Raw genomic sequence first — 27984 nt, 5'->3', positions numbered from 1 at the left:
CGCTATAGTTGTGCTAATGGGTGTTCCTAATTTGTTAAAGTGACACTAAGGAGAGAAGAGGAGAGAAGCCGCTGTCATCCTGTCAGTTTCAGGATGACAGCGGCTCTGTGCGTGGCAGAGCGGGAGATCGGTAAATATCATTGATATTTACCGGTCCTCCGTGTGAGAAGGACAAACACTAAAAGGCTACCTTACAACACACACAGGGACCATGGGGAACAAAAGTAGCCACCCTCCAGAAGGAAGGACCAATCACCAATTCAGGGATGATTTGAGGATCTAAAGCCGAGTGATACATAAATAAGATACATTTTTTATATTAGTTAAGGTACTTGGATGCATTTTTAAGATGTAACTGCTGAGATTAGTGTCACCTTAATTATTAATCTACCTGTGAGCGAACCCTTAGCGCGTTGTGGTGTACCGCAATGCATGTGTGTTGGAGCAGTGCTGTCTTGGGTACTAATCAAAAAGAATGCCATGGTAACACATCAAGGTGTGTTGCCATCCTGAGAACATGGCGTTGTGTGACAGGGATTTGACTTCATGAGCTGCGCCTGTAATTCACCAAGACAAAGCTGAAGTTGATGGAGTGGAGGAATGACAATGACAGAGCTGGGTGACAGGGGGCTACACTGCTCCTGTGTAGTAGTAGAGTAGAGCAGCAGATGGCAGGTAGTTTGGTGTGAATTCTGGAATATAGTCAGTATGATGATCAGCACACAGACAATAGATTACAACGTGTCACTCTCGTGTACACTCCTACAGCCGGCCTGGTGACGTGACTGCTGAGTTGAAATGTCTCCATTGATGCGACTTATATAACCTACAAAATTCACCACAACAACCCTGACATTCCCCAACCCATTCGCTGCCATTGCCATGTACACAGGCTGTTCCCGGCCGTCATCAATATTCCCATTCATTCATTCCCTTCTCCCCGTAAACAAAGCCACACATCTCCCAGCGGCCCGCCCGTCTCATTCACCCAGCGTGCCTCGTAAATCAACAGCTACACGTTCTACAGTAACACTGTGTTCACAAGCACAGCTCCTCATCCTTTCCCCGCCTCCCCAGTCTCCGGCTTCTCACTCTCATTGGTCGCCGGATCAAAGCGCCGGAGAATCGATTGGCTGCGGGGCGGGGCTCGTTTGAGTCAGAGCGAGCCTGGAAGTGCACAGAGAGTAACACTGAGGAGTATTGACCTACTAACACAGATCTCTAGAGCAGCGGCAGCGGCAGGCTGGAGACTGGAGTGGGGACACGCTGCCATAGGAGGTGCCACTTCCCGAGACAACATCCTCCTCTCCTAATTCTCCTCACCGCAGACACTGGATAGTAAAATGTTCTAAGGATACCTTCTACTCCCAGCGCACACCGTACAGGTAATGGCACACATGTATCTTCATTCATATCCCTGCCCTGGCTCCTGTGTATGGAAGGCGCTCGGGTCACTACGCTCCGGGACCCTTTTCACTGAATTGTCTACATGTGTCTGCTCTCCATGAATGGCAATAGGAGTGACAGACAGTGACAGTGAGCAGACCTGTGTGTGTAGAACATCTACCGCTGTGATTACTCACTGCCTGCCATTCATAGCAAGGGATCAGGAGGGAGCCAGGAAAGCACCGCACGTGGAAGCGTATGTACAGTCATCTACATAAGAGACAGACACAGAGAGAGAGAGAAATATATGTATATATACAGAGCTTTATATAGATGGTAATATATATATGTATGTCTATAGAGGGTAATGCTTAGAGATTAGAGAAATGTGTGTGTCTCTGTATATGTATCTCTCACTCTTTTTATATACATAGATAGTAATCTCTCTCTATGCACACATCTCTCTATATATCTCTCCCTCTTTTTATATACATCACTCTCTATATAAACACACATCTCTATATATACACATTTATCTCTATTTACACACACACACATCTCTCTCTAAATACATACACATCTCTCTCTTTCTCTATATACATACACATCTCTCTTTCTCTGTATACACACACATCTCTCTCTATATACACACACATCTCTCTCTATATACATACACATCTCTCTCTTTCTCTATATACACACACATCTCTCTCTCTTTCTCTATATACACACACATCTCTCTCTTTCTCTATATACACATACATCTCTCTCTATATACATACACACACGCACACACATATCTCTCTCTTGCTCTCTCTAAATATATATACATGCATATCTATCTCTCTATATATACATGCATATCTCTCTCTCTCTCTATATATATTTATATAAACACACCTCTAAACACACACATCTCTCTCTATCTATACATACACACGCACATCTCTCTCTCTCTCTCTCTCTCTCTCTCTCTGTACATGCATATCTATCTCTCTCTATATATACATGCATATCTCTCTATATATACATGCATATCTCTCCCTCTCTCTCTCTCTATTTATATATACACACCTCTCTCTATATACACATACACATCTCTCCCTTTCTCTATATAGACACACACATCACTATCTCTATATACATACACACATATCTCTCTCTCTCTCTATATATGCACAGACATCTCTCTCTATATACACTCACATCTCTCCCTTTCTCTGTATACACACACACACACACACACACATCTCTATACACAAATAGGATGTGCGCTGTTCTTGTAGACTGCACACGTCGTAGTGTGCCGTGCGCTGGTCGCGGGCTAGTAGCGGACGAGTTTTTGTACATCGCTGTGTCCTTTTGTTGTCTGGGCTCCAGGGGAGGGTTCGGCTGCCTCGTTCTTTCATACATTGCATAACCCGTGCTGTGTGTAGAGCAATGGGAGGCGGCGGCGGCGAAGCTCCAGCTTGTTGTTGCATCGTATTGATCGTCTGATTTGGTGCAAGGGATCAGTTAGTTGATGAAGTCTGTATCCTCCTGGCTGGATGTCATAATCCGTGAAGGGATGCGAGGGAAGTGATGGGGTATCTAGTGTCTCATAACATGGATGTTAACATGGTAGCAGTTTATTTGTGCATTGAGTGGTCTCAGCCCGACAAGATGATGATAATGAATGGAAAGGGATGTATTAATCCCAGCGATGAGGAATGGCAGGTCTGCCTCTTGTTGCCGGCAGATCGCACACAGACGAGTTCCTGGAAATGTTGTATTATGTAACCTCAGCATTAGCTGGCAGTGAGTGTGGAAGGGGAGCTGATGATGCGATTTTCTAAGCCTTTGACAAAAGCTAGCAGGACACAATCCAGGGAGAGAGAGAAAGACGGGCTTTGGGTGTGCAATAGTTGGGGTGGACAGTAGACAATAGGTGGGTGACATCATGTTCCTGAAGGGCTGCCATGCTGGGTATAAATAACATGCTTCTATATTTGGCTTTATATTAGTCTGTATGTGCCCAGTACAGTGGCATTAGCCACTCATTGGGGGTACAAGGTGTGCCATCAGATGATGCCTTACCCCGTGATAACAAGTCAGGAGCCCAGAGTGTCTGTAGCGCAGTCATAGGCAGAAGTGTGGTCGGATTTTGCTCATTACTCAGCCACTGATACACTTTCATTTAATCTGTCCCTTGTGAATACACCACTGACGTGTTTCCTGAGCTGGATCCCCATAATCTCATTTCTAGGATGGCTAGGTCAGGGCAGTTGTGGTTGTTTTTTTTTTTTTTTTTGCATTGTCCTAGACAGCTATGTCCTTGGTCGGATGATAAATAATTGCACACACAATGAAAGCAGTGGTGAATATGTGGTGGGGTGCTTGTTGTGGTTGAGGGAGAACACGTGAATGGGAGGAGTGGTGGAGCTGGCTCTGCATTCCTTTGTTCTCCTGCAGGGAGGCATACAGCCTTATCCTGGCCATGTGTTCACTCTGTTGGATGGCTCATATAGCCTTCAACTTGTGTTTTCACTACAGTCAGGCATCGCTAGAAATCACAATTGTCAAGCCCTGTTGCAGTGAACATCTAGAGATGCCATACGAGACTGCACAACGCAACCAATTTAACAATGAATCCATTGACTGGGATTGAGCAACTGCTGCTGGAGGGAGGCAATGCTCATCAGGTTTTTGGGTTTCGATTAAACGGCTGCTGGCTCTTGTAGTTCTGCGGCTGTTATAGATTTGTGTATTTGAGCTTTGCGTTTTAGGTTAATGTGGCCTTTGTGATCGCTTGTTCTTCTCAATGGATGCCAAAGTCACGACCCCCTATAATCTTGCTAGTCGAACTATCTTTGTAGTAAATATTAGGTGCACACATTGTATATTACATCAAACTGATATTATCTACTTAATATGGAGTTGGAGTTGATGTGTGATAATATTATGACAGCATGGATTCTGGCACTCTGTGTGACTCGAGTATTAGGCTACCGTGTGTTATTTGCTACTACATAGGCAGTTACAAGATAGTAATGAGATATTTAATGAAACTAATTAAAGCAGAGATTTGCTTTTTATTGCCTGCAGATTTGAAGCAGGATTATATTAGTTTACTGGCCACATTTGCTGGAATTACTCTAACGGTCCTTAAAGAACCATATTGGTTTTAAAGCGTAGTATCCCCAGGCACTGTTTTTGTTTTTGTTTTACAACTCCATATTTAGGCCTAGAAAGACGATGTATCCTTATCTTGCGCTTACCATATTCCATTCAAATGTAACGGATTATGAAACAATCTAAAAGGAATAAAACACTCATGAGACTTGTGGTGCATTGTAGGGATTTCCAGAGTTACTGAGCTGTAGCAATGATCACAGAAAGACTTTGGCATCATACATCACTGTTCACTCCTGTAAACAAGACCAGCTACGTGCCCCGGGCAGCTGAATTTCCCTTACACAGGTTATGACCAAAATGGATCTTCTTTAGTTTGAGGTGTACTATTCAGCTTGTTAACTTTAGCTTAAAGCACTACTGTCACAACTGATATAACAAACCAAAATACTGCACTGTGATAGCCTTTTGTGCTTAATCGAAGTGATGATAATAAATATTTGTATATGAATTCTCTTAATTATTTCATTTACCTTTATATCCATTTTGTCCATGTTTTCATGCAGACTAAGCTGTCCAGCACAGTGGCAGTGATAGGTGCTTGGACACAGTATAAAGGTGCCCATACACCTGCCGATTATCGTACGATAATTGCGGGTGATCCTGCGATCGTACGATAATCGGCAGGTGTATGGGCAGCGTGCGACCGCTTCTAATGTAAGGTCGCACGTCTTTTGTCTTCCGAGCACGCTGGAAAACCTGCCGAAAATCGTAATATTTTCGGCGGGTTAGTGGCGTGCTCGGAAGACAAATGCCAAACGGGCCGGTGTGAGCAAGCGCACACTGTCCGCTCAGCACTGCAATCATCGGAAGCCTTGCGATGATCGCAAGTACAATCTGTCTGTCCAAGATGGGCAGATCGTACGAGATTTTAATTACCTTACAACCATCGCACAACGAAAGTCGTGCGATGGTTGTAAGGTATATGGCCAGCTTAAGACTGCTTGGGGTGTTTAAACAGTTGCAGCATTATTTTTTATGATTTAAACCATGGGGATAAAGATGAGTCTTAAGAGCACCCTTGGCAGGACTGTAATAAATACTGAGGCAGCACAGTGGCTTAGTGATTAGCACTTCTACCTTCCAGCACTGGGGCCCCCGGTTCATATTCCGGTCAGGACACTATCTGCAAGGAGTTTGCATGTTCTTCCTGTGCTTGTGTGGGTTCCCCACATTCCAAAGACATGCTGGAAGGTTAATTGGCTCCTGTCTAAATTGTCCATAGTATGTGTGTTCAATAGGGACCTTAGATTGTAAGCTCCTTGAGGGCAGGGACTGATGTGAATATGCACTATGTAAAGTGCTGCATACATTTTCTTTCCCTGAATAAATAAATAAATAATGAAATCTATAATAAATACTGTTATCTGTAATAACTACATATATGTATAAGAATTCAATAGATTTCACAATAGTAGTCCTTTAAAGCAGGCATGGTATAAACATTTCCCAAGTCCAGTATCCATAACAGGTTATGTTTGGATGATTGCTTTTCCTGGTGATTTAATCACTATTGCTGGCTCGGTATTTATCCCAGCCATTTCCTTATTGGGGGAGTCACAAAACATGTCCTTCTGAGTGTACTTGGGGAGTTGAGTTTAAATTTAAATGGATGCGAGTTGGCTTCTGGTATTTTTGCCATATGCATAGAACAGTTCAGTAGATTTGGGCTAAATTGGTTTATTCAAAAAATAGCTCATACAGGGCACTTCAAATGTCATATGAGATAAACGAACCAGTATTAACTTCAAATATAAGATCAGTCTAAGGTGAAAAATAAAACATAGAAATGTCCATATAACTTTATTGCATGCTTGGGTTAATTAACCCAGGCCATAAGCTCATTGTGTAGGCCATTGGTCTCCATTGACGGAGCAGGGATGCCTAACCCATTTTTACAAAACCTGAACATGAAGAGCTAAGGCATGCACCTAAAAAGCATATCCAGTGCACACATGCATGCAAGCTCGCCAAGGGTTATCATTTTCTTGGTCATGACTGTTTATGAAGAGCGGGCAATTGAATATAATTATTTTACTTTTGCCCTTTAAATACACCAATGTAATCAGGAAGAACTGTATTTAATTTATTATGTGTTTCTTTTATTTGCAATTAGAACAGTAACAAAACAGTAAAAAATGTTCATAATCTGCCTTAATTTATAAGATAAGATAGACCCAAAGGTCCTACATCACCCCCTAGTACGCATGCAAGCACCCAACTTTTCTCTGTATTGGCAAACACATTCTTGGAGGTTGTTTGCTTGCCATTGCTGGTAGGCATTTCTTTGAATTATCTGTAGAAGAGTTCAGTGTTCTTGTGAAAGACTGGTGGCAACTGTCTGTTTATATGGCTTTTAGATTGTAAGCTCTCACAGGCAGGGCCCTCCTTACCATCTTGTCCTGATTTGTATTATAACTGTAATTATAATAATAATAATATAAACTAATTGTTCTACTGAAACCAACAGAACAGGCAGTGATCATTCACATCAGTACATTTTATTTACCGTTTATATCATACTGTTATTATTCTGATAAAAAAAAACACATTTATTATTAAATATAAAACTGAAAGGATTTGTTTCGGGTAGTGAACAGTGTTTAAATTCTCTAGCAGTGTACGCTCAGTTTCATCAAACACATTTTCTTTTATTGGTATAAAACATTTTCGTTTTGGTAAACCACCACTTGAGTTTTTACACAAATACTTCCTTCTGCTCTTGCTAATAAAAAATGATTCGACCTGTATAATCATACAATGATGAATGAAAACTGTGACAATGTACAGAAAAAATATGAATATTCTCAAAATCTGTATTAAATAAAAAAATACTGATTGGACAATAAAAGTGAATATTCACCCAATTGTGGACTCCTTTAGTAAATCAGCCTCTTACTTTCAGCCTACGAAGGAGAGGCTGCATATTTGGCACGCCCGTTGTAAGCGTAAACCTGAATACAAAGCGCTTCATTTTTGCAGACACTAACAATCTCAGGCAGCTAATATGCACATGCTTTCTCGGTCTAGCCTACTTTGGAGTGCTTTTAACTAGCTGTGACATAACAGGCTGTGTGGCTTTACAAATATCCATTTTCCATTCCTGTCTGTTGGTTGCTGCTCAGGATCACCCTGTGCTAATCAGTTTTGAAATATGATCCTGGAGACAGGATAACACTGTTTGTTTGCACAGATCGGGCAAGGCAGCCCTGGAGGAGGGAGGGATGCTTTGCCAGTCACGTATTCCTAATGTTTGTGTGTAGTCGTTCATTAACATAGCAATTCTCTGAAGAAGACAGGGAAGGGAGTGTTTTTTTCTGTTCACCAATGATTGAAAAAAACACCATTTAAAAATATGTGACTAAAGAAAGAGATGGGTGAAGCACAGTGCCTATATGAAACCTGCTAACAAGCACTAATAATAGTTGAGAACAGAAAAAGCTCAGGCTTATCTATCACACAGGAATGCTTAAAAGTTTAACCACTTCGCTGCCGGAGCAATTTTTACATTTTTTCACAGACATTAAAAAGAGCATTTTTGGCTGGAAAATATAAAAACCCTCAAAACATGAAATATTTTCTGAAAGCAGAGGCCCTGTAGAATGAAAGGATAGTAGTTGCATGTTTTTTTGTGGCATGCAATATTTGCAAAACTATTTTATCAAATCGATATTTTCAGTAAAAAAATACACTAAGATGAATTTTAGCGCACACAAACAATATAATCCCCAATTCTTTTATATAAAAAGGAGGTTTTGTGTCTTGCAGCACTGGAGCTCCCCGATTTAAATCCCGGGCAGGACTCTATCTTTAAGAAGTTTGCATGTTCTTCCTGTGCTTGCGTAGGTTTCCTTCGGGTACACTGGTTTACCCCCACACTCCAAAGACGTGCTGGTAGGGTAATTGGCTCCTGTGTAAATTGGCCCTGTATGTATGCATGTGAGATAGGGACCTTAGATTGTAAGCTCCTTGAGGGCAAGGACTGATGTGGCTGTGACTGATGTAAAGCACTGTGTAAATTGTTGGCAGTATATAAATACCTGTAATAAGAAATGATTATAGAAATACAGAGTACGTCAAGTCCTAAAACCGTGTGAGCATGCAAAGTGGTGAAAAATGATGCTACCCAAGTTTATTAATAGGCAATGCTTTACAGGGAAAATTAATTTGCTAATTTAAGGAGCATGTGTGGTAATACTCAATATGTGTTTTGCAATCGTTTGCATAAATGTGGGCACACTGTGTTCACATTTGTATGCGTGTGCACAGGGAGTGCTTTTAATTTTTTTTTATTTTGAGGTCTATTAGACCCCTAATGTCTCCCCTGCTCTCTGAACAAACTGTGCTTGATCCGCTGTTTATGCAACTTTGCATCTGGGATTTTGATCAAACTGAACCCAGAAGTGCTCAGAGCTGAGCAGTCCCAAGTGAACACTCTGCACAGATGGAAGAGCCTGGGAACCACCCAGATCACTTGTATGTAGATACGACCAAAATCCTCAAGTAGTTAAAGTTTTAAAAAACAAATTGCCACGTGGCCCCAATGATTTCAGTGGGGTTATATATATATGGGCTTTTTCCGACATGCACAGTGCCTTTTTTTTTTTCAACCGCGATCATGCGCAATTGCACAGGCGGTATCGAGTCGGAAAACCTTGCAATCTGCCTGGCCCGACTGGGGTGACATTAAAAAATAATGGCGGTGGTGTGCAATTAGGTGACCGTGTGGCCATCTGCGTGGTTTCGTGCATGATTGCCGCGCGGTCACTGATCTCTCTAGTGTGAACCTAGCCTTATCCTTGTGAATTGAGTCTTGTATGTCTAATATCAGGGTGATGTCGCTGAGACCAGATGGATTGATAGATGCAAAAACGGGCTGCATCCATTTGTGATCTGTGACAGTTAAACTTTAAGAATTGAATTCCTTTTTATATCAACATTCTTAAATAAGAAGAATCTGCACTGTACAATAGCAACCAATTAGGTTCAAATGTTTTTTTTCTCCAGGTTTGTATCTGATTGTTTACGATTAGGCAAAGAAGACATGAACTCCTAAAAAAAAGAAGCTTAATTGTTGCTTAAAACTGGTTGCATTAGTATGGCCTATGGACCTTCGTGGACAATAAATGTCATATTATTTGTTAGATTTATTGGCTGTGCAAGATCTGAAAATAGTAATAACAATTTGCATAATGTTCTACTGAGGTGGCGACATTGTTATATTCCTATAAATTGTCCTCATACTACACCAAGCTGTGTAAAGTTTTAGTTCACAATGAGCATAATGCTCATCCACATAATTTTAAGATGTAAAAGTAAGTAGAATTTCATCCCTCAGTGGCAGAACTGGTTTTGATTCAAGAGACAGGTTTGCTTTTTTTAAACAATTTTAGTTTAGAACAAATTATGCTGCCAAGGTGGATTTGTTTCTTACCAATTTTAGTGACAGGCTGTGTCTGGAAAAAGCTATTTTCCATTTGTGAAGGAAGAAGTGCAAGGTTTTATTTTCAATTAACCTTGATTAGTTGTAACAAAGATACAACTACACTCCTATTTGTGTTCTTTGTACACCTTTTAGAGGATCCTCTTATCAAAGTATCTCAAGGGTAGGGGTCAATTATATTTGCTCACAGCACAAGTTACACATATTGTTACATAATAGTGACCTATTACCAACAAGGTTTAAAAGTCACAAATTGCCCTTGTGAACATAATCACCCTTTTAATAAATCTTGTTCTAAAACCAACAATTTTGGTGACAAAATGTGATCCTTGCCATTTTATTACTATAACTAAAGAGGAAACAAAAGTATAACAGCTCCTAAAAGCTGCAAGCAAAAATTAGTTGGTATTGCGTAACGTCTATGGTGTGGGCTTATATATATGATACTTTTTTTACTGTATATAATATTAAATGTGTAAAATTGTATTTCATGTTCATTTAATATCTAAAATGAAAATATTACTGCACTTTTAACTACCTCTTAATGAACTGAGAATGAATAATTCAAGTATGATAACTCTAGTTAGTTACTTCCTTTATAAATATCACAATATATTAAATATATTTTTCAGTATAGCTTTCCTGTTTAAATACATTTCTGCTGTTTATTGACACTTCTTTCATTGCCCATCGCTTCTGTGCCACTACATTTAACAGCGTTCAAACCATTATAAACTAAGAAGTTACTTTGCACTGTTTGTGGCTTCCAAAAAACATTGCTGGTAGGCATTTTTTTGCTGCTCAGTTAGAGTTTCTGTTCTTCCCTTTCATCTCATGTTTTATGACTACCACTTTGCTTTTTTACTGTTTAGGCCACAAGTGGTAAAGGATGACAGCAGTTGAATAAGGACATAGTGGTCTAGGCTTTACTGAAACTTTACTGAAGATGCTTATTACAAGAAATATTGCATCCTGTTGAAGCAATCCTACTAAAATGTGTGCTACATAAATTAGAGTTACAGAGATGTGACACAGATCACTGAAATAAGTAAAATGCCACACATTCTGATGAATAATGACTTAATCTTATGCATTATGATCTTTCACAATATAGTATTAAATGTTAATGGTAAGCATCAAACGCATTAGTACAATGGTGGGTAACTCTGGCCTTAAGGCTGTCTTAGAACTACAAGTCCCATGAGGCATTGCAAGACTGAGTTACATGCATGACTCCCAAAGGCTGAGGTGGTTGCATGTTTGGATACTAGGTAGCATCTCTTCATGTCTGTCGATTTCATATAATTGGGAAAAAAGAAAATCCTTAAATTTCAGGTTACATTAATTCAAAGTAAAGCACTCTGTAACATTGCCAGGGTTAGTCACAGAAGGGTGAAGAGTTTGGAGAAGGCAGGAGAAATGAACAATCTAGGACAACATAGCTGAACCAGAAAGTGATCTGAATTGGAGAATTTTTTCCAAATCACCTATGTTGTCCTAGATTTTTCTCTTCTCCTGCCTTCTCCAAACTCTGCACCCTTCTGTGAATAGCCCTGTACATGTTCTTATAACAACTGAAAGAAGTACATTTTGCGGTATTGTGAGTAATAAATACATATTGCCCACTGCACAGTAAACAGATTAAACTACACAAAAGACCAAGCATGACTAAAACTTACCCATAATAATATATGTCATATCACAAAATGAAATCTTGTAAATGTCCTGACAGCACAGCGTTTACTCACAGACTGACACATTACAGTCTTTTCTTGCATACACTATTTACCTGCTCTATGTGCCAGTTGTTTCATTTCCACATTGAGGTGTAATACCCATTAAAGACATATCATTGTTTCTAAATCCATATAATGAAGGGATCCAGCACTATAAAGTTAAACTGTTTCGAAGAAATACAAAGGTTTGCACTAAAACATCTTACTCTATCTGCACACCACAAAACCCAAATGAGATGTTTGAGGTTTTTACGTACTCGGTGATATGAAAAAACACTGTAGCTTATTGAAATTAATGTTAAGTGTCATTCTATTTAAGTAAACTACAATAGGATATGACAAAAAAATAAATTTTATTAAACAAAACAAAAGCACTTTCTGAGATTTGACCTTATTCAATAAATTATAACAATGATTTACTTGGAGTAGCTACTGTTAAAGGACACCTACATGTAATGTTTATTTTAAAGTTCTAAAAACAAGTTCATAGTGCAACGTCAATGCTAAATATAATTTAAATCATAAAAACGTTGAGGCCATATAAACAGTGAAGCGTGAATATTATAAGCAATGCTTCCAGTTTGAATATTGCCCATAATAATAGGCAACTGATTGGTTGTGTAGGTTTTCCCTGAATGGTGATTATGGGGAGCACTTCTAAATCATCCGCCACCTATCCACCAACCAATTCAGGGAGAACACTAGTAAGCGTGTATATAACTAGCTTTTACTGTAAGTGGGCTTTTTATGCCACAGAGAGATATTCTGATTTGCCATAAAATCTCAGCACCGCTATGTATCAGTTGTTTTGTTTCTAATAAAGAAAAACAAGTAAACCTCACTGTGTGCACTGTGTGTACCACAGGATTTCAGCATGTCCTAAGGGTTTTTAGTTCAAGCAGTAATGGGAAGATCTCTAGCAACCAGTCTTCTCAGTAAGAGAGCTGTCCATCAATAGCCATGATCAGTTCTAGAAAAAGGTGTAATACATAAACGCACATAATGTTCCTGTGTACAACCACAAGCACTTGTCAAAGTGAATGATTTCAACTATAATGAACCATTATAATATGAAATGAAATCTGGCCTTACGTGGTCCAACCATCACTGAATAACTGAATGATTGTGAATGTTTGTGTGCAACAGACACCTATTTTACAGTATGCAGGAAACTCCTTTTTTCCCCCTAGGTTCTAAAATGTAAGAGATGGATACAAAAGCCAGCACAGGTCTATGTACAGAGATTGTGCCAAGATTGGGCAGATCTCCTAGGGTTCCAGAAGCATTGGGCTGCAGTGCCCAATGCTAGAACAGGGCAAGTAGCTGTAATTCCTAAATCATTTTTTAGTTTGCGGCAATATGCCATGCTGGTGTGTATGGAACAAAACAGGATGTTGCATTTTTGCACAGCACGCTGAAATGCATCTCAACACGCTGAAACATACCTTAATGGCATACACGTAAAAGAGAAACAGGTAGAAAAATGCATTACGGTGCAGCAAAACTTAGGGATGCATGCCAGTACATATGTATTATGCAAATGATATGAACAAGTCCTTACTAAAGAGGCTGCCAATACATGGTCAGTCAATGATAAACCAGGATTCTTGTACTCATCGTAAAATCCTTTTCTTAAAGTTCATTGGGGCACTCAGGATTCAGTGCCATGTGAATTATTCATCTTCCTATAGGATGATGTGGACACTGGCCAACTGATGGGGTGAGCAACACAGGAAAATATGCTAACAAGCCTAATTAAAAAGAAACTGTCAACATTCTGCAGCTCAAAGAGCTGCCTGAAGGACCTTACACCCAAAGTTGGCAATAGAAGTGTCCTGAACATCCTCCTGGTCAAACCTAAAGAACATGTATACAGAAGACCAGGTGGCAGCCTTGCAAATCTGGGAAACAGTTGTCTGATGCCGAAAATTCCAAGAAGTACTCACAGATCTAGAAGAGTGTGCCTTAATAGGATAGGGTGGAATTCAATTCTTAGGATCGTAATATTGAATGATGATATGTCTAAGCCCCCGAAAAATGGTGGAAATAAATGCTGGTTCCCCTTAACGGGGAGCATCAGGAATGACAAAGTGGAAGTCAGTCTTTCTAATGGAGGCAGTGGCTGTGAGGTAGACACATACAGCTCGAACTACATCGAGACAATGGAGGAAAATCATGTTCTGATGTACTGGGGCTGGACGGAAGGATGGGAGCATAGTGTCTTGGTTAAGGTGAAAGGCTAAGACTACCTTGCGAAGGAGGGTTTAGGCATTATGTGAGACCAGAAAGGATTCCTTGTAGGGCTAGGCCACCAGTTCAGACACACTTTACAGAGGTGAACAAAGAAAACAACCACATGAGTGAGCATGAAAAGGGGGATAACCTGATAGGTTCAAAGTGCATTTTCTGAAGTGCCGAGATAACCAAATTCAAATCCCACAAAGAAACAAGTAGAAAAAAAATGTGTTGTAAATCAGTTAGATTTTTCTCTGTAGAGAAAATGCATCCACCCTACTTGGGCACTAGCAAAAACAGAGGCATGCTGGGAGTGGTTATACCACACGTGTCACTGTTTTTTTTGTTTGACAGTTTGCACATCCTCTTGTAGGCAGCAGTATAATCCAAATATTACGGAATCACTTAAGAAGCAATTAAAAAACGACATCAACAGAAAGAAGAAAAAAATGTGCTTTGGGTTGCCTCTTTAAAACACAGGACCGCTGGGTTAGCAGAGACCTTAATCCTTGTAGTATAACATGGTTTTAGGTTGGAATGTTTGAAAGAAAAAAATTATCTTTGAAAATTGAAATGGGTCATATTTAGTTATCCAATTAAGTTTTTATTTTAAAAACAGCTTAAGTTTGTCAATTTTCTAAGTGGCCCCAGTTTTGTGCATGTATGCATATTACTTTATGTTCTGGGTAATTCAGAGCGTTTGTGATAAAACCTAATGAAAGAACTGTTGAAAGAAATGCTATTATACTGTTTGAACTGCTCTTACTGTCATTGCCACAAACTAAATAAAAGAACAAGCAGCACTGACTCATGTGAAGAAGGATTAAGATCTGTTTTATGAGGAATCACTGCAGTAAATGATAATCATTGATTTTCATGGTAAATCTAATTTTTTGTACAAGAATGGGAATTTCATTGCAGGAGCTCATGTGCTTTATGATTCTTAATAACTAGCATGAAAAAAACATGGAATTGCAAAATCAGTGAACCAGATGTATATGCCAGTAGGATTAAATAAAAATACATCTTGTGTGATCATGGCTGCAGAAAGAGTAAACGTTCCCTCTACTACCTTTCTATTTTTTTAAAGCTACACCTCTTCAACTATTTATAGGTATTGTAACTGCAATCAAGAACATAGTACGAAAGGAACCCACAGACAAGGTCCCTCTGATTTTTTTCTCGAACACGATCAGACCCTCGAATACCCCTTTTTCTCCAGATTCAATTACTGTTTAGTGTCAGTTAGGCTTCCTCACAATAGGCTGTAAGATAGGCCTTTGGGTTGCATGACCACTATTTACATGGACGCTACCACGTGTAGGTTAATATAAAGGGTTAGTTCACCTTTAAGGAAAAATACTCTATGAGGTCCAGAAACATTATTCCATAACCCTAAACTAATCAGATTTTTAAAAATGCACTCAATATCTGTAGGCCATTTGTGCAATGAGTGAAGCTTGACCCCAAAACCTTCTGACAGTGTTCAAAGCTCCGTTTTGTCTTCCTCCTAGGACAGAACAGCCGTTAGGACGAGTGCCCCCTAGAGGTACAGAGGGAGCACTGTCCTTCTCCCGAGCTTGTTCTCTTGTTGCCGCAGATGAGCTCAGCGTTTGCAACAAGGGAGCGTGCCAACAATATAATGTAAACTCTGCTATAACCCATCTGGATGTTATAAAAGTCATAGAATTGTTACAAAAACTATAAACATATAGGTCACTATATAATTAGATTACAATAGCTTTCATTGCTGGAAATACATGTGACATAGTCTGGCAGTTGTCTGCTCAAAATACAAATGAGGCACCATGCCACATTCCAATCTAGTTAATCAGTGGGCATGGTGTCTGTTGGGAAAGATTCAGCACCTGTTTGTGCGCCCAGTGGTTATATTTGGAACACATTTTGCTGCACAATTATTGGAATACTTTGGAATTTTTAAATATTAGTTTCTTCAGTTCTTAACTTAATCAAACTCATTTGGATGTGAGGATGAGGCATTAGGGATAAATATCTTTCCATTTTTACTTACCTGGACTTTATTTTACGTGGGAATGAGGCATTAAGGGTAAAACGTTGGGATGGTTTACTAAATTATATACAGTATGTGGGTTTAGGATGAACGTTTATATTTAAAAAAAAACAGGGATGCATGCTATATAAGCATGTCTGTTCTCATTATTGTATTTAGTACAATACAGAGGTAACCATTAGAGGTAAGTGTTATAAAAAAATCAAATTTGTTCTCATCCACCTGAAATTATGAGCCCTGATCCCCACTTGATCTGTCATATATAATATAGATGTGGCCCATCATCTGGGAATATGTATGAACTCAGTGGGATATTATGCCATAATATGGTGAGAATGTATTGGACAAGTAGACAAGGCATTGATAGACACAACACGGGATTATAAGATCTATGGCAGGATGAAACTAGCATAAGAACAAATAAATGCATTTTAATTATGTAAAACGAGTTGTACATTATATTCTATTTGCCTCTTGATTTTGTCTTTTCGATTTGTTTTTTATTCTTCAAGTGTTTCTATACTACGGAGAGAGATAAAATTAGATTAATGAGCCGTTGTAAATGAGTGAAAAGCTAACCTTGTTGGCTGCCTTTGTGTACCTTGGCAGAAAACACAGTGAGCATTAGCTGGCTCAGTATATTTATGTGAACAGTTGTTCTTTTACTATTTTTGATTCACTGAAAATCTAACAAACCATTGTAAATCACAAAAAGCCGAAGCATCATTTTTCTGCCAAGCAGAGAGTCGTAGTCAGCAAGCCATCCATTTCACATACTGCCTAATCTTTTGTGGTATGAATTGCCTGTGCAAGGAAGTCACATGATTGCCGTTTGGTATATTTAGAGTTATCAGACATGAATCACCTGTTATAAACACTTAGCAGTTTTCTCGAGTGCTTCACTTCATAGCTAGAAATCGCTCTTTTCTTTTTCCTTTAGGATACGCTGAGCAATACGCAAACTGTAATTCTCAGTATGTTGGCAGATAGATTACAGTAGAACACTCATTTAATGAAGCACGGCTAATGTGCATAGGCACCATTTAGACATAATACCATTTGCTGACTACTCTAAACTGATGTAAACTCAAATCTGATTGGCTGCTATGGACAACTGAACTCTTATGCATACAGTAAAATCCAGTTTGTCATGTAATTGCATTCATGTGGGTTCCAGGTCTAAACTAGTATGCAATGCCAAACATATTGTTAACACTGCCACGCTGCTGGAGGCGTAAATTAAATAATGAGATGATGAAAGTTTTTAATAGCTGTGGATAGAACAGTACACAGAAAGGCTGTGCATGTCAAATAATTTCTTCATCTGCGAACAGTGAAAATTCTGATTGCAGGTAATCTAAATAATGTAGACTGAGTGAGCTAAATTCTTTTAACAAGTGTTATGTTTACATTCTGCTCACAATGCAGTGTAAAATGAAAGCTACCTGACTCTGCACACGTACTGTCAGCTGTTGTCTGACACCTGTATTTTCATTCATTCTTAACTTTGACCTTGATTAGTGAACTGTGCTGATCCCAAGTTACTAAACATAGTAGTAAAGGTAATCCATTTTAAAGGACAGAAATAAAACAGCTAGATTATAAAACCTTCTGCATTTTATGTATGAAACCAGAAATCCCCTTGTACTGCTTCTTTATTGATTTTGATGCCATAAATAGTCCAACCTACTTCCAGACTAAAAGAGACAGTTTCTATGCTGAAAGATTTTAAATGATGGTTTATAATGTTTTGTTCTTATTACAAGGTTTTGTTTTTTTCTAACACAAATGTACTTTTTCCACTACTCTCTGAATCTCAAGTACCAATTAATCATTCTTCTCAGTCTCAGTTCCTTCTGTTTTCCGCATCCTCCAAGATGAGGCATGCAATGTCGCAAGCTTGTGCGTAGCAAGTCAGAGTTTTAAAAAAAATTAATCCGAGTTTATAACAAAATGAGTTCACCTGATCACTGTTATATATGAACCGCAAACAGGACTCTGTATAATATGGTCGGTGAAAATGCAGAAGTGTATAAGCTTGTGGTTGTACTAGCAAACTAACTTCTCCAGTGGTATCTTAACTTCTTCCTCACAAGGGACTTTTCGACAACTCATAGGAAGACTTTCCAAAGCCATCAAGTATTGGTTAAATTGTTTTGCATTAATGTGGTCTTACATTTCAGTGGCTAATATTCAACATATTCTTGTTCTTCTTTTTCAGGTGACAATGCCTATACAGATCATGCTGTGAAAATGGTTATACATGTACAACTTCAGCTCCTGGAAAGAAATATTGATAGCAGATGGAATTTTGTATAATTGAGATCTTCATGTTGATACAGTATAGGAAACACTGTGGAATTGTTTTCTCCAGCAACTGTGAATGGTGACTGACTCCAACTGGTGCTAATGCAGATAAGGAAAATGCCTACCATTAAAAAAGAGGAGTGCATGGATACAAGGAGTGGTATGGAGAACATCCTTGTGTTAAATTCTAATATGACAGATATATCTGAATCAATGGACTCTAGCAATGACATGTTGTACAATGAAGGTGGTATTGGGAAAAACAAGTCGTCATCATGTCGTAGGAAAAGGGAATTCATTCCTGATGAAAAGAAAGATGCTATGTACTGGGAGAAGAGAAGGAAAAATAACGAGGCTGCAAAAAGATCACGAGAGAAGCGCAGACTAAATGACATGGTTCTTGAAAATAAACTCCTTGCACTAGGAGAGGAGAATGCTAACCTGAAAACGGAACTGCTGTCTTTAAAACTTAAGTTTGGTTTAATAAGTTCTGCATCGTATGCTCAAGAGATACAAAAGGTTACAAACACCACAGCTGTATATTTTCAGGAATATGCAGCTGCCAAATCCAATGCGACGTCTTTCTCAGGAGATCATGAACACCCTCTCATGACCAGTAGCTGCATTTCTGTAATCAAGCACTCCCCTCAGAGTTCTCTGTCAGATGTATCTGAGACCTCATCTGGAGACCATATTCAACCAAACCCCTTTCAGGGCAGCTGCAGAACACCTGAAATGAAGTTCCAAAGGATTAAGCGGGAACCCTTAGAGATAGAGACCTTTCCTCGGGAATCTAGAGAGGAGAACCCTTCCTACACCCCATCTGTCTATCAGAACTATATTAGAAGCACATTTCCTAGTTATTCCCATTCTCCTCCCCTCCTACAAATCAACAGTTCCTCCAGTAACTCTCCAAGGACATCAGAGACTGATGAGGGTGTGGTAGGAAAAACTTCTGATGGGGAGGATGAGCAGCAGGTTCCAAAAGGTCCCATTCATTCCCCTATTGAACTAAAAAATGGTCATACAACAGTAATAAAAGTTCCAGAAGTGAATTCCTCTGCACTGCCCCACAAACTGCGAATTAAGACTAAAGCTATGCAGGTCAAAATGGAAGCACTGGAGAATGAGTTTACTGCCACACAAAAACTGGCTTTGCCAATTGACATGTCCTCAAAAAAGCACTTTCCACTCGAAAAACATAATAGCGAAGATCTGGTACATTCATCTTTGTCTGTTCAAGTGACTAATATGCCAGACTGGCCTATTAAATCAGGACAGTGGCAACATAAGGAACTTGAAAAAATCCCAAATATTTGCAAAACTGCTGGAATTGTTGGTATGACGGACAATGTTTACAAGGCTACTGAGCCAGAGAGCTTGTATTTAAAACAAGGCATTGCAAATTTATCTGCTGAGGTTGCCACGCTGAAAAGACTCATAGTTGCCCAAGAAATCTGTACTTCAGATTCCAGCTAAGTTACTACTGAAATTAAATTTGATGCTTAATGTAATAAAGGGTGTTGTTTGCAGTAAATTGATATGTTTTGTAAAATGCTAATTTTCACTGGACCTGTGATGTCATTCACTGTTCTGTTCTTGTAATATGTCTTCTAAATATTGTCTTTTGTGCACAATTATTCTGACGATTGTGTTATTATGATCACTTTGCCTTGTGTACAGTTAGGTAGCAATTGCAAGGTTGTAAATATCTTATACATTATTTTTGCTGGTCTGTTATAAACTGTGCAAGTTGCCATGTATAATAAAGTTTTGGTGACAATTATATGACTCTATTTTGAGTGCATCTAACATAAAAGATGTGTTTTTACAAATTTACAACAGTTCTCCTTCCTATGCTGTGTTTACTGTTTTATCTCAATACCAGCAGACTTTTAAGGCTCCACAGTTCTATACTCCCAGTGTAAATTAAATAGGTCAATTATTACATGTAACATGATAGTTTCATACTGATATATCATTGCAGCCAGAAGCATATTTCTGCTCCCTTGGGCTATTGTACAGAGATGATATCATCACACTGCATCCTTGGTGACAAAATTGCTCATTATCATAGATATCTGGAGCCTCCATATGTTGGTCCTGTCATTGGGTAGGCTTCCAAAGCCTTTGGCATCTAGTTTCTGTGCATAGGAAGTATTCTAAGGACCTCTGCTGTTAGCACCTGTACCCTGTACACATTCTTTCTGTGCATGTGCTACTTCAGATTACTCACATTCATAACAGAGTTCATTAGAAGCCTCCGAAAGTACTGGATACCAATTCTGCAAATTGCTATTCTACCTAACAAAGATATGTGAGAACATAATGTGGGTCAGCATGAACTCTCTTGGGCTGATTTACTAAAGACGTTTAAAATCTTCACAGAATAAATTGTGTGTATTCACCTTAATAATCCTATTATGTGAAAAGAAATGTGAATATTTACACAATTTGTGAACATTCTCAACTACTTTAGTAAATCAGCCACACAAATTGTGTGAATATTAACTTCAGTTATCCAATCATGTGCAGATTAAAGAAGTAAACAGGCATTTGCTTTGCACATGATCGGATAATTAAATTACATATTCACACTTTTTTTTGTGTGAAGATACTCCACTCCTTTAGAAAAACAGCTTCTTAGTGTCATCATTGAGAGGTAAGGATTCCCCTGAAGTGCAAAGTCTATGGAGTATCTGGTCTTCAACAACCAAAAGAAACAAAATGGGTTTTACTATTAGGTTGCAGCCCTCAGATTCGCCTTACTGGCAAGTTGTGTGATCAGAACAGGAAGCATTTAGGCATTACCTTAGAGTAGAGGCAGGTCAGGGTAAGCAGCATTCAAGCAGTCTTAGACTACATTCAAATTATTCTCTCCCATGTGATTTATTTAAATGCAGGATAAATTATATGGCCATCTATAATGACATTTTATACTTCCCTGATCAAATTCAATTGCATCTAAATCTGCGTTTACATGCAGTTCTTGCTCTGCCTGATGAAGGGGATCCTATGAGACCCCGAAACGTTGTGCTAAGTGTGGTATGCTTATTTTGCATGTACGTCAATAAATAGACGTATTCAATTTGCTATTGGAGTGCCGGTTTCGATATTCTTCGTACATGCATTTGGACACATCCAGAGTATCTAATCTGCCCCTGGATGCACAGAATCGCAGCTAAACTGAACACACCAAAAAAACATCTAAATGCAAAGTGTAAATTATGCTACCGTGTTTCCCTGAAAATAAGACGTCTTATATTTTTTTTGGCTCAAAAAACCACACTAGGTCTTTATTTCGGGATAGGTCTTATTTTTTTTTTAATGTACAACAATCCACACTTATTCATGTACAACAGACTTTGGTAACCAATCGCTGGCCAGAATAAGCAAAGCACCCTTTTACTATTGATTCCTCACAGGCGGAGTGCATTTGGTATCACTCCGCCTGTGACAGGAGCCGGCGCCATAGAGGAGGCATCGGCTTATGCGGCTCTGCTCCCTCCACTGCCGCCTTGCTTCCTCTAGCGCCGGCTTTGTTGGCACCGCTGATACTCTCCAGTGGGTCTTCAAGTTTCCCCTTATGCCACCACCGGCCTTATTTTCAGGATAGGTCTTATATTTTAGCAATTCCCCAAAATAGTACTAGGTCTTATTTTCGGGATAGGTCTTATTTTCGGGGAAACACTGTATTAAAATCATTATATGCATTTATTACACATATACTTGCAGGTTTGGGTTGAAATCAGAAAAGCAATAGGAAATACAAACAAAATCTTGATGATTTTTCTTTCCTCCCCCAAAAATGGGGAATCTTTTTGCTCCCCTGCTATCTCAATGCATTAAACAAAATCCATCTACCTGGGATGCAGGTTGCATGTGGGGACCATTAATCTTTGGTCAGAGGGTATACCAATCAGCATGCATTAGTAAAGAAAAACAGAAAGTCAGCTCTTGTGCTACTGGGGACGAGCCCTCATTTATGTGCAAATTTACAGTTTATTATGTTTTAGGAGCATAATGCTTATAATTTCCTTTTATCAGGCACACCAATATACATTAAACCACTCACATCATAGTGCATAAAGACCCTGTACTAATACTTGTTTCATTTAGACTTCTATAGATACATTCCTCTTTTCTGTCCTGGTTTTTATGTACTGGTTGTAATTTTCAGATTCTCGTACATTCAGGGCTTGGTATTTTTTTCTGAACATTATTTGGGTTTTAGGGAAATGCAGGGAAAGGCCTACAAGTAAGTCTGTAGAAAAGTGGCAACAGACATTAGATTAGCATTACCCTATCCCAACAAACATATTAAAGGTTAAAGCGTATTTGCGCTTTTGCATCCAAATTAGGGTAACTCCAATTTTATGTTTTGTTACATGTTTTCATTCACATAGCAAAGTTAAAAATAAAAATGGCTGCTTGCATATTACATGCTCTACTCTAAAAGAAAAGTTTTTCTCTGTACTAAATTTTCTTCTGGAATGAAAGGGGACTGGGCAGGTTAATGACTTTGTCAAGGACAGCCAGAGTTTCCTGTCACCTGAAAATGGAGAGAGAAGCTTGCAAATGCCTGCGACACAAACACATCTAAAAGGTAGAAAATATATCTTTAAATCTTTTTTTGGTATGCTGTGTGAATAAGAACACATAACAAGCATATAGTGGGATTTCTCAAGTTAAATTTCTTAACTGCCAAAGTAGAAATACACTTTAAATATTTTATCTGCATCATAATAATGTAATATTTCAAAAACAAAAACTTCCACAGCACTTCAAACAGAAACAGAACTCTTAGCCTTTCTCCACACCCAATACTTAAAAAAAAAATGTTACTTAAAATACTCACCTAAGTCTGCAATCTGGGTCCCTTGCCCATGCAGAGTGCAGAGGACTGCTATTCCAGACCTGCAGATGTGCATGCGCCAGTCAGTCCCTGCATGCTGATGTCACTGCTGCGGACATATCTTCTGGATCTGGAAAGGACCCCGCCACTGAACAACTCATAGGAAGTGTCCACATCATGCATGCAGTGACGTGGACACCCAAAGAAGGGCCCTGACTCATGTAAACAGAAAAGAGCAGACTCAGGACTATAATTTCACGTGACCTTGTGATTTTGTTTTTTGTTTGCAATATCAGCAATCATTTAGAGGGGTTAGTGATGGATATGGGAAGACTGGAGATCAGCTTTAAATCCAGGTGAGCACTGTTCTGTACATCAGTACTATGAGTTATGATTAAGGTCACTTTGGCTAAAAGATGTTAGCACATTTTTTAGAATGGGATTTACGCCTTGATAAAATAAAGAACGTGCATAGGATCTAGAATCGTGTGCCGACTATTATTATTTGGATGGTGTGGAAGGCCGGCAGGAGCTGTGCACCAGTGTTCCATAAAGTAATACTGGACAGAAGAGTTAGAGCACTTTTAGCTGTTTCTATATATCGGTGCTGTAAGTCCAGGCTGGCGTAATGCCATTGGGTGTCATTCAAAACCAAAGAGTGCCTGTCTAAAACAGGAGTGGTGTGTATGTGGGGAACAGCACTGGAGAAGAGGTGAGTATTCCTGGAAAGGCTGCTTTCAACTGTAGTTATCATTTAAGTACATTGGTGGACAAGTATTCTCAGTCCGTAAAAACAACGTCAAAATAATGTGTATAACTTACTAAACTGGTGTAAATTGAGAATCATTGTTAACAAAGCCTTGCTCAAAAAAACAAACTCATTATAGAAAGCTTTTCCACATGTCAATAATTAGCCATAATAAAGTAGAAATAGAAACATAAAGGTGGTAAGCCTCTGCACTATCTAATACGACAGATGGAATACTGTTCTTCTGTACTGGGGCAGTAAAAATCTGTTGGCTCATAAACATAATACAACATTTTCAACATCTACAGGCCAGGAGAAACCAGATATAGGATATATTGCTGTCATTACCAGGAAACAGTCTTTAGATAGATGCCTCTCTAGGAATTTCCATTAACACGAAGTCAATGAAGTCTGGAGCTAGCAACAGTCAATGTTAATAAAGGATTGTCTGCTTGGGCCCAGAACAGGTTTGAGACAAAATATATGGAAACTCTGATGTGTTTTGTTCAGATATCAAAAAGTTTTTACAAATATTCACAATCGTTTGATGTGCATTTTTGGTAAAAACTGTTTTGCATACTACACTACTGTTTTGTATCTAAGACCATTAGGTAACTTGGGTCCACAGTGCCTAGATCAAACCAAGAAGTCCTAAAGAAAAACAAGAAAAAAAAAACAGGAATGAAATGTAGTAAGAGAAGAAGAATGGGAGACATTAGGGATGTCCCAATATCACTTTTTCAAGACCAAGTACTGTCCCTCATGTACTTGCCGATACCAATTACCGATACTTTTTCTTACAGGGACATGTGACATTTTTTCTAAAACAATACAGACTGATGATTTTAGGGCAGTTGCTCACCAGTGCTGCGTGCATTGAAGGTGACAGGTTCTCTCAAAGGTGACATTAGAGGTCTTTTAAACCTCTAGAGTCACCTTTCTACTTCACTGGATTCACTGAATGTAAATACAGCAGGCAGTGGCTGGGAGCAATAGCCAGCCTGCTATTGGATACTTTAAATTGCAACAGCAGGTTGGCTATTGTACCCGCCCACTACCTGCTGTCAATCAGCAAAGGAGGGAACTGAAGACAAAGTTCTCAATCAGGCAGCAGGCAATGGGCGGGTACAATAGCCAGCCTGCTATTGGCTATTGCAATTTAAAATATCCAATAGCAGGCTGGCTATTGTTACAAGTGTCCATTCCTTTTCCACTTGATGAAACTGTTTGCTTTTGGGGGTATATCTCAGTGTCAGCTGTCCGTGCTCCTTATGTGTTTAATAATGCCCTCACCAGACGTACACAGAAGTTTTCCCTCTCAATGAAAGAAGGGAATGTCCGTTGTGTGTGAAGGCAAGATTTACAGCTTCTCTCCTCTCCTCCCCCGTGAGCACACTGAACGGACAGTCTCTTCTTTCATTGAGAGTGGAAACTGCAGTGTATGTCAGGAGCACGGACATCTGACACTTTGTGATATATCACCAAAAGCAAACAGCTTCATCAAGTTGAAAAACATAGGACACGGAGCAGCAGCAGCTAAGGTACAGGGGGGAGGGAGGGCAGTGGAGGATTTCACAGCCGGAGTCTCTTCTCCCCTCTCGTGCTGGCTACAGCGGTCTGTGAAAGGAACACACTGCTGCAGCCAGCACCAGCAGGGAGAAGAGACTGTCCACACAGAACACTTACCGCCCGCCATGCTGTCACACTTCCGTCTGGAGAGGTCAGAGCGGAGAGGGAGCCTGCGTTTGGTGGAGAGGTATTCTGGGGGAGGGGCTATGGGGGTCAATGGCCGAAGCTAGTTAAAAAAATTAAAGGGCTGGTTTCTGATCTATGCATCGGGGCATTTTCAGGAGTACAAGTACTCCTAAAAATGCCCTGTATCGGCCCCGATACCGGTACTAGCATCAGTATCGGGACATCCCTAGGAGACATTAAAGAATCCGGGCTGACTCCATCCATCTTGACCTACCTTAAACTAGAATATGACTTTTGGGTGTAGTGGCAAATTCATCAGCTTCTTATATTTTTTCAGAGAGTCTTATAACATCTCCCAATCTGAAGGATTCTTATCATTAATGAGGGACTAGTATGATTTTTTTTTTTAAAGTGTGGGGTTTCCCCCAAAATTCATGCCAGACCCTTATCCTAGAAAGGGGAATCTAATATGGATTGTTTAGGGGAACCCAAATTGGTGTGTGGTCTCCCTCAAAATTTATACCAGATCCTCCTACATGAATGAGTAAGGGTTACATACCCCGGTTACTCACAAAAAAAGCTGTAAATAAACACCGCACATTTAACAAAGTCCTGTGTTTGGTAGTAATACCCATACTTACAGGGTTTTTCACAAAAGGGTGAAGAGTCTGGAGAAGGCAGGAGAAGTGAACAATCTATGCCAAAATAGCTGATATGGAAAAATTCTCCAATTCAGCTCACTTTCCAGTTCAGCTATGTTGTCCTAGATTGTTCACTTCTCCTGCCTTCTCCAAACTCTTCACTCTTTTGTGAATAATCCTGTAAATGCATGACTTTCTGCTCCAGCAAGAGTTTTGTCTCGGCAGGCAAACAAACAGCCTATTAGTCTGCCCGTTTACTAAACCGCGAAAAACTAAGGATATGATGTCACAGATGATACTGCATTCCACTGGGCAAAACAAAAAGCCGTGAACCTTGAAAACACATGAAACACACAAGAAAAACACTTTAAAAATGTGCAAAAACATGCAAAAAAGCCTGAAAACGCTCTAAAAGTAAATGGGGCTAAAAGCTTTTAAACTGATGTTTTATTACTATTTATGTTCTATAATTTATAGTCTTTGTTTTACAAATAAACATTTAATACTGTATATGACAAAAGGATTCCCAGAGCACTATAGATTGTCTAAAGGCAGAACAGCGGAAGCTTTCTGCCTGAAGGCACGCTTTGAATTAAACCTCATTGGTCTAACTCATTCAATGTGTGTGTATGAATATCAGTTCATGCCATTAACCCTTTCCCTGCCACCGACGTAAGGCATATGGCGGAACAAAACTATTCCCAATATACCAGGTCAGTATGCCTTACGTCTGTGGCATTTACTGTTCTGATGACAGTTATTATCAAAAATTCCAGGTGCCCCCCCCTCCCCGCCGCCACCGGCATCTTCAGCCTCTCCTCCCTGCCTGGAGCCGCTCCAAGCAGGGATCTGTGTCTCTATGGATCCCCGCTGCTCTCCCCCGCTTGTATGGGCTAAGGCAGCGGGGATCCGAGGAGAAATGGCTTGGGGGGGGGGAGGGGGCGGAGGAGCAAGCCGCTCGATCACTATGATCGAGCGGCATGAGAGAGCAGCGGGGAGGAGAGCGGAGCCGCTGTCATCCTGTCAGTTTTCAGGATGACAGCGGCTGTGTGCGTGGCCGCGCGGAGGATCGGTACATATCATGGATATGTACCGATCCTCCATGCAGCACAAACACTGGAGTGATCGTCTGATCACTCCAATGTCTGTAAATAACTGGGGACAAATAGTACTATGTGTCCCCAGTTACGAATGAACAGGATCTGATTTACATCACTTCCTGTTCATTCGTGAATTTCTGAATGGGGAGAAGCACTCACTTCTCCCCATTCAGAACCTGTTTTGATATTTTACTATCGACAGTTTCTGAATGACTGGGAAGCCTCTGTACTGTACTCTGTAATGCTTTCCATTCATTTAGAACAGAGGCTGCAGAAAAATAAATTGTATATATAAAAAAAACTAATAAAAAAAAGCACAACTCCCCTCCCCCCCACACATAACATACATGTGCACCATATTGTGGTGTACGCCATGCACATGCGTTGCAGTGCGTTGTTTTCGCAGCGCAGTGCATGATTTTTTGTTTCAAAATATTTTTTTTATAAACCATTAATTTGAGTGTGCCAGCGCATGGCAAAGCTTTGTGACGCATTGCCATGCGTTGTGATACCTTGTGTTGCAATTAAATATACACCTGTATCATTTTATCACAACACAAACACCAACACAGCGCAGAAAACGATTTTCAACATAGGTCGTTTATACACAGTTTTGCGTTCCTTCATTTTTGTTA

At 39.6% G+C, this 27984-nt stretch overlaps 1 protein-coding gene across 1 annotated transcript; it reads left to right on the top strand.

Annotated features, from left to right (window-relative positions):
- The first annotated feature begins 18227 nt into the window (after positions 1-18227).
- On the top strand, positions 18228-20096 carry NFIL3 (nuclear factor, interleukin 3 regulated). The gene has a single exon (XM_018556681.1). The coding sequence runs from the start codon at positions 18413-18415 to the stop codon at positions 19787-19789; it is 1377 nt and encodes a 458-aa protein (XP_018412183.1). The 5' UTR covers positions 18228-18412; the 3' UTR covers positions 19790-20096.
- Positions 20097-27984: the final 7888 nt, after the last annotated feature.

The sequence above is a fragment of the Nanorana parkeri genome, unplaced genomic scaffold (assembly GCF_000935625.1).
Source record: "Nanorana parkeri isolate BGI_ZX_2015 unplaced genomic scaffold, ASM93562v1 scaffold246, whole genome shotgun sequence".
Taxonomy (NCBI): Eukaryota; Metazoa; Chordata; class Amphibia; order Anura; family Dicroglossidae; genus Nanorana; species Nanorana parkeri.
The sequence above is the reverse complement of the archived record's forward strand: the minus strand, read 5'-3'. Positions and strand labels throughout refer to the sequence as shown.

Coding starts and splice junctions, on each gene's coding strand:
- NFIL3 (XM_018556681.1), top strand. CDS start 18,413: ATGCAGATAAGGAAAATGCCTACCATTAAAAAAGAGGAGTGCATGGAT.